This window comes from Triticum urartu, chromosome 6A, assembly GCF_056163025.1.
Source record: "Triticum urartu cultivar PI428250 chromosome 6A, HENAU_Tu73, whole genome shotgun sequence".
Taxonomy (NCBI): domain Eukaryota; kingdom Viridiplantae; phylum Streptophyta; class Magnoliopsida; order Poales; family Poaceae; genus Triticum; species Triticum urartu.
In genome coordinates, this window is record NC_141878.1 from 490,894,121 (window position 1) to 490,902,264 (window position 8,144).

The 8,144-nt window shown below is 51.2% G+C and overlaps 1 protein-coding gene across 1 annotated transcript; it reads right to left on the reverse strand.

Annotated features, from left to right (window-relative positions):
- Nucleotides 1-5,808: 5,808 nt before the first annotated feature.
- Nucleotides 5,809-7,917, reverse strand: LOC125516858 (uncharacterized). The gene is made up of 5 exons (XM_087530635.1): nt 7,573-7,917; nt 7,118-7,498; nt 6,947-7,022; nt 6,795-6,862; nt 5,809-5,814 (listed from the first exon to the last, which is right to left on the reverse strand). The coding sequence occupies exons 1-5, from the start codon at nt 7,915-7,917 to the stop codon at nt 5,809-5,811; spliced, it is 876 nt and encodes a 291-aa protein (XP_087386761.1).
- Between the last annotated feature and the right edge of the window lie 227 nt (nt 7,918-8,144).

Here is an 8,144-nt window from a genome sequence, read left to right on the forward strand (position 1 = left end):
CTGTCCGGCAGCACTATTGCTGAAGACATGATGCAGCAACCAAGGAGGCAGACAACAACGTTATATCACGGAATTCCCGGGTTGATTACAGTAACGAGTGAAATATTCAATTTAATATCATTCCTCAGCTTGCCCTTGGAAGGGACATAGTCCTACTCTTTGCTTGTCGCACTATCTGTATCATGCCGCTTTAATGCAATTTTCTAATAAATAATGCATGACATTACGACTATTATTGCATTCTTGTTATATACATATCTATGTGTTCATTAATGACGCCTTGCAACCGTACACCATGGTACGGCCAATACACCAGGGGCTTACGTACCCCACAATGTGGTGTGAAAAGTCCGAACACTTTCACAAGTGCGGCACCCCGAACTTATAGCATTATATGCATCAGCTCCAAATCATGTCTTTGGTCAAATGTTGGGTTTGCCCGGCTCCTATGTTTTGGTACCTTACATTCCGCTCTATCGGCTAAGGTAGCGCTAGGAGAACTACTGTGATTGTGCCCCGGTTCTGCCGGGCTGAGCACCTCAGTAGAGAAAGCTAAAACTGACTGTCATGATAAGGCGAGAGACTGGTCGCTGTTCAGCGAGGTTTTTCGAGTCCCTAAAGACTTATGCCGCTTAGGGCGAGGGGCCGGCCCTGTCGGGCTTATAGGCATGTATCGCGCCCCGAATTTGGCCTTCCGAACACCAGGGGCTTCGCCGAAATTTAAAATTATAGAATTCTATGGGTAAGTGAGAGTGATAAGGCATTATTAGTCTGGTTGCCTTGTTCGTTGTGCTAAGCACCTCCCTCGAAGGACCCAAATATGGGAACAAGAGTGCTCAGGTTTATCCCGAACACCCCAACACTCGTGGCATGGGGGCAGAAGCCGAGGACTAGCCATCTCTCGTATTGGATAAACAGCCAAACAGAAGGTAATATTTTAAATTCAAACAAGCGTTGCATAGCGCCTATGAAACAAGTTTTCATAAATACAGGATAAAATGAGCAAGTTTACTCAAATATTACATCTTCCGAACACTCGTCCACAATGAGACGGGCGCCCGGCAGAACACCCTCGTAGTACATCTCGGGGTGGCGGTGCTCCTTGCCCTCTGGCGGCCCATCCTCGATCAGCTTCACGCCGTCCAGCTTGACCCACTGCAATTTCACACGGGCAAAAGCCCGGCGTGCACCTTCAATGCAGACGGATCGCTTGACGACCTCCAGCCGCGGGCAGGCATCCACAAGCCGCCTCACTAGGCCGAAGAAGCTGTTCGGAAGGGCGTCGCCAGGCCACAGCCAGACTATAAAGCCCTTCATGGCCTGATCGACCGCCTTATGTAGCTCGAGCATCTACTTCAGCTGGTCGCTCATCGGCACCGGATGTTCGGCCTCAGCATACTGAGACCAAAACAGCTTCTCCGTCGAGCTTCCATCCTCGGCCTGGTAAAATTGTGTGGCATCGGACACACTGTGGGGCAAATCTGCGAATGCTCCTGAAGAGCTCCGGATCCGGGTAAGTAATCGGTAATTTACTTTTACATGCTTGCTTTGCATATAGAAAGCCTTACCCGCCGCTATCTTCTTCATCGCGTCAATCTCTTGGAGGGCCTTCTGGGCCTCGGCCTTGGCACTCTTTGCGCTCTCAAGGGCCGTGGCAAGCTCGGACTCTCGCGTCTTCGAGTCAAGCTCCAACGCCTCGTGCTTCGTCACGAGAGCCTGGAGCTCTTGCTGCACCTCGCCCACCCGAGCCTCGTGTTTCTCTCGCTCGGTGCGCTCCTGGGCCGCTTTTTCTTCGGCCTGGGCTAGCTCTTGCTTCAGGGTCGCCACCTCGGTCGTGGCCCCTAGCAAACATACGATGATCCTATGGTCAAAAAAAACATACGATGATCCTGTCATTTTGCAATCGCGTACTTTTTATATATATACACATCTATAGACGGGGTATTACTTATCCTTGTTCTCCTCGAGCTGCCTCTTGACAAGGCCGAGCTCCTTCCGGGACCCCTCGAGGGCCTGCTTCAGTACGGCGACCTCCGCAATCAGTGCGGCGGACGCCAGCAGCGAAGCCTGCATATGCATATTGACGTACTTGTATTAGACTCATGCGATATTATTTGATCCTCTGTTCGGCTTTTCTTTGTGAACACCGAACAGAGCATCAGGGGCTACTATCTATGCGGTAATATTTCTACTACATTTTAAAGCACTTACCTCGAAGCCTGTTAGAAGGCTGGCACAAGCTTCAGTCAATCCGCTCTTGGCGGACTGAACCTTCTGGATTACCGCACTCATAATAGTGCGGTGCTCCTCGTCAATGGAAGCGCTGCGCAGATTGTCCGGCGCCTCTGGATGGACAGAGGTCACCGGCACAGGCGTCTTGCCCCTCTTAGAAGAAGGCCGCCTGCCCGAGCCCGGAACCGCTGGAGGGTCCGGCACGGTGTGCGGCTGAGGGCCAAACTCGGAGCCCTCAGGGCCCCCGTCCCCTCGGCTCCCGGAGTCCGGAAGGTCGCCTTGAGGCGCCTCCGGGGCTGTCTCCCCTCGATCCAGTGCCTCTTGAGACAACACCTCGGCGTCGTCGGCAGGATGAGGGGAGGTGGCGGTCGGGACTGGATTGCTATCCATGTCCGACAAGCCCAAGGAGTCGTCCGATGATACATCGAGGCTGGCTCGTGGCGGCCTGCATAATTGCGTTCGATGTTAGAGAAAGCAGTGCGGCAAAAGAATCCTATGAGTTACTCTGGTATCCGAACACTTATGATCTCCCCGGGGGCTTGACCCTGGGGAACCACTCGTCTTCGCCTTCGTCGGCGGCGGGGGAACCGTCCGGAAGGAGAATCCTTCCCTTCTTGGACCCTCTGGCCTCCCCAGTTGGGCGGCCTTCCTTTTCTTGTCTCCCCCAGTCGATGGGGGAGCGTCTTCTTCTTCCTCTTCCTCGTCTTCAGGGGAAGAGTGCACCGCAGAGTCGTTGGACGGTATGTCCGACGACACCTGGCATCGGGAACTCTTTCGAGTCCCCTTGGCCTTCTTGGTCTTCTCCGGCACCGTGTAAGGGGCTGGAGTCAACATCTTCGTTAGAAGATCGGTTGCGGGGCCTTCGGGCAAGGGAGCCGGACAGTCGATCTGTCCGGCCATTTTCTGCCAGTCCTGTCAAAGGTACATGAGTTTAGATCCCGCACAGAGTCAATCTATATAAAATAAGTATCCTGTGAAAGGTAAAGCAGCTTACCGCACTGGCTTGGCGCTTCGCGCTGAATCCGCGATCCTCGGTGATAGGGGGGACCTCGACGCTTTTGAACAGCACCCTCCAGGCGTCTTCATGAGTCGTGTCGAAGAGCCTGTTCAGAGTTCGGTGCTGCGCCGAATTGAACTCCCACAAGTTGAACTCCCGTTGTTGGCACGGGAGTATCCGGCGGATGAGCATAACTTGGACTATGTTGACAAGCTTGAGCTTCTTGTCCAGCATGTTTTGAATACATGTTCGGAGTCTGTTCAGCTCCTTCGAATTACCCCAGGGCAGGCCCTTCTCTTTCCAGGAGGTGAGCCGCATGGGGATGCCAGATCGGAACTCGGGGGCCGCTGCCCATGCAGGGTCGCGCGGCTCGGTGATATAGAACCACCCCGATTGCCACCCCTTTATGGTTTCCACAAAGGAGCCCTCGAGCCATGTTAAGTTGGGCATCTTGCCCACCATGGCGCCTCCGCACTCCGCCTGGCGGCCGCCCACAACCTTCGGCTTGACGTTGAAGGTCTTCAGCCATAAGCCGAAGTGGGGCCTGATGCGAAGGAAGGCCTCGCACACGACGATAAACACCGAGATGTTGAGGATGAAGTTCGGGGCCAGATCGTGGAAATCCAGGCCATAATAAAACATGAGCCCCTGGACGAAGGGATGGATAGGGAATCCCAGCCCGCGGAGGATATGGGTGAGGAATACTACCCTCTCATGGGGCCTGGGGGTGGGGATGAGCTGCCCCTCATTTGGGAGCCGGTGCGCGGTGTCGTCGGGCAAGTATCCGGCTCTCCTCAGTTTCTTGATGTCTCCCTCTGTGACAGAGGAGACCATCCACTTGCCTCCGCTCCGGACATGATTGGAGAAGGTCGAGGTGGGAAGTGCGGACTTGGGCGCTAGAGCTCGAGTGTGCGAAGATGGATGAGCAAAGGAGGAATAAGGCGTGGATAGAAAGGTGAATCCTTATCCCTTTATATGGGCGGACGAAGTTAAGCGTCCCCACTTGCCTGATAAAACTCGCTTATCCCCCAAGCGCCGCAATTGATGGCGTGGTTGGGTTACCCACGCCCGTATTGATGAGAGTCTCGTAATAAGGGGACACGATCTCTGCTTTGACAAGACGTGTCGAAAAACTGCCTCGTGTTATGTGCGGGGCTGGTTAAAAGAAACGGTTCAAATAATCACTGGGCCATGACATAACGTCATGCTGCCAAAACAAGAAAATTGGATCTGCGAAAATATTATTCTCTCTAGGGTGGAATGTGGAACTTATTTTGCAGGGTCGGACACTATCCTCATATTCAAATTTTTCTGTGATGTATTCGGAGAAGGAACCCGCCTTGCAATGTCGAAGACAATACTGCGCGCCGTACTCGTCGTCATCGAAGCCTGGTTCAGGGGCTACTGAGGGAGTCCTGGATTAGGGGGTCTCCGGACAGCCGGACTATCTCCATTGGCCGGACTGTTAGACTATGAAGATACAAGATTGAAGACTTCGTCTCGTGTCCGGATGGGACTCTACTTGGCGTGGAAGGCAAGCTAGGCAATACGGATATGGATATCTCCTCCTTTGTAACCGACCTTGTGTAACCCTAACCCTCTCCGGTGTCTATATAAACCGAAGGGTTTTAGTCCTTAGGACTACAACCATAACATACAATTGTTCGCACACGAACACGTCACCGTGTACCCTCGACGCCGGGGGTGATGCACCGCAGCTCACATCGAAGGAGACCTGCTGAAAGCGCGGTACGCAAGACAATCCGGCGGGCACTTTTGAGGACCCGAAACCCCACACGCCCGGGAGGGACCCCGTCAGGGCGCGTAGCGGCTATGGGCTGCCCTAGGTCGACCTGATCGCCCCTAGGGCCTCTAGGTTCACCGCCCTACAATGAAGAAGAACGAACGAAGAACGAGGAAGAAGAAGAACAAGGGAGAAGGAAAAGTAAAGGTAAAAGATGTAGATAGATTTGTTCGATTGTGTGTTGTTCAATCGGCCGTCACCTCTCATATATTTATGAGGCAGCTGGACTTCCCGTACAAGAAAAGGACTAAAAATTCCGTCCAAAACACCAAAAACCCTAACCTAACTCGGACAGGAATCTTTGGTAATTTCCTGGACCAACTCGGTCTCACTGATTAGTTTGCTTCGGTCCCACCGAGTGGACGTTGCAAACTTTCTGTAACTTTCTGTAATTTTTCGGATCAACTCGGTCTCACTGAGTCAATCAACTCGGTCGGTCCGAAATGACTCTGCAGCTTCTGTTTCTGACCTTATTTTGTCTCCACAGGTTGCATACGACCTCCCATTTAGACGTTCTTTATATCAAAATCAATCGTTTCGACGAGACGCACAACTTTCATGTTGAAACAGTTTCCATCAGAGGCCATATTGATTGAGTTTTATGCATTTCTTTACTCTGGTGTCAACATAAGCATCTCTGAACTTGTCATAACTTTTGAGTCCGAGCTCCGTTTTGGACCATCTTCATATCCATCTTGATCTTCTCGAAGAGAGACATTCCAAGGTGACTTCCAATCATAAGTTTGAATTGGTCTTGATATAACCTATGCTAATTTTATGACTGTGCCAATTTTGAGCGTCAACAACAATCATACCATAGGCTAGCTTCTAGGGTTTAGCCTCTCTGATCTCGTGGTAGATCTACTCTTGTACTACCCATATTATCAATATTAATCAAGCAGGACATAGGGTTTTACCTCCATCAAGAGGGCCCGAACCTTGGTAAAACATCGTGTCCCCTGCCTCCTGTTACCATCCGACCTAGATGCATAGTTCGGGACCCCCTACCCGAGATCCACCGGTTTTGACACCGACAACCCCTTTTATCGCGTTGGTTGCAAGGTTCTTGATTTTTGTGCAGGTACTAGGCGATTTGCGTGTAGTCTCCTACTGGATTGATACCTTGGATCTCAAAAACTGAGGGAAATACTTATGCTACTTTGCTGCATCACACTTTCTGTTGGAAATATGCCCTAGAGGCAATAATAAAATGGTTATTATTATATTTCTTTGTTCATGATAATTGTCTATTGTTCATGCTATAATTGTGTTATCCGGAAATCGTAATACATGTGTGAATACATAGACCACAACACGTCCCTAGTGAGCCTCTAGTTGGCTAGCTCGTTGATCGAAGGATAGTCATGGTTTCCTGACTATGGACATTAGATGTCATTGATAACGGGATCACATCATTAGGAGAATGATGTGATGGACAAGACCCAATCCTAAGCTTAGCTCAAAGATCGTGTAGTTCGTTTGCTGTAGCTTTCCTGAAAATGGGGAGGTTATCATTGGAAAGGATAGTAGTAACGATGGGGGAAACGTTGATGCTTTTGATTATCCTCATGAAGAACCTACTATTTTACACAATAAAAAGTTTCGGATTGGTAGTGGTAATATTATTGGAAAAGGAGTTATTCAAGATTTCTTTACTTGTGTCGGTGCTTTGCCCACTGATACGTCTCCATCGTATCGACTTTTCCAAGCACTTTTGACCTTGTTTTGGACTCTAACTTGCATGATTTGAATGGAACTAACCCGGACTGGCAGCCAGTGGAATTCCTCCTCCTTCTCTGAGCAGCCGAAATCGCAAGCCCATGCACGACCTGGATGCATGGCAGACACTCACAAGGTGACCACTGTGGACACAATCAGGATGCGGTTTTCAGAGGAGAGGCGACAGGCAAAACCTATGGTGAACTTGTGGAACCGAAGCATGTCCATGACACCGACGTGAGCCAGAGCACAGCCGAAGAGACCGGGCCGCTGCAGTCACAAACAATGAAACAATCTCCGCTCACTACTGGAACAAATGAGCTGCAACAATCTGCAACAAAATTATAAAGACTAGCCAGCTTTACCTGGTTGATGCAGGCGGCGACCAGGAGGCCGCCGTTGCTCCCGCCTTCGATGCACAGCCGGCTCGGGCTCGTGTACCCGGCGGACACGAGGAACTCGCCGGCGGCGATGAAGTCGTCGAAGCAGTTCTGCTTGTTCGCGAGCGAGCCGGCCTTGTGCCAGTCCTCCCCGTACTCGCCGCCGCCCCGGATGTTGGCGACGCACGTCACGAACCCCAGGTTCCACATGTGGACGACGCGGGCCGCGCTGAACTGCGGCGTCATGCTCATGCCGAACCCGCCATAGCCGAAGAGCAGCGCCGGGTGCGACCCGTCCAGGACGATCTTCTTCCTCGACACCACGAACATCGGGATCTTGGTCCCGTCCTTGCTCGGGTAAAACACCTAAAAAAACAAGCAAGCAAGATCAACTGAACTGCAAATACACCACACATGGTTCTTGAGAAAAGCAAATGTACCTGCTTTGCTTCGAAATCCGTGCGATCGAAGCCCGGGACGGTGATCTCTCTGTATATGCTCATCTCAGGAGCCCCGGAGCTGAGATCACACCTGTAGACGATCCCCGGAGTGAGGAAGCTCGAGAACTCGACGAACACCTCGGAGTCGCCACGCCTACCGGTGATCCCGTTGACGCTGCCTATGTCGATGGGTATGCCGTGGAGCAGCTCTCCGGTGGCCAGGCTCCTCATCTGCAGCACGTACTTGACATCCGACAAATAGTTCACCAGAAGCTTGTCACTGTGGTGCCCTTGTTCATCATGTCGTATCTCCTCATCCGTAGCTCCGTTTTGGGCATATAGCATATCAAAATGTTTGTCTCAGAGAGTACATCATTTCGTTCCATTGCATCATTTCCATTTGAGTTAATCTTGATGCCCGAAATGCTGTTAGAAGAGTGCTACTTCAGATAATTGTCAGATCTGCTACTCCATTTAGATATTTGTCATTTTTGCCATGATTATTGTGTGCATGATATGCCCATGAGCTCTACATATGTTTTGTTAAGGGTTTTGCCATCTTTCCAGAGGTG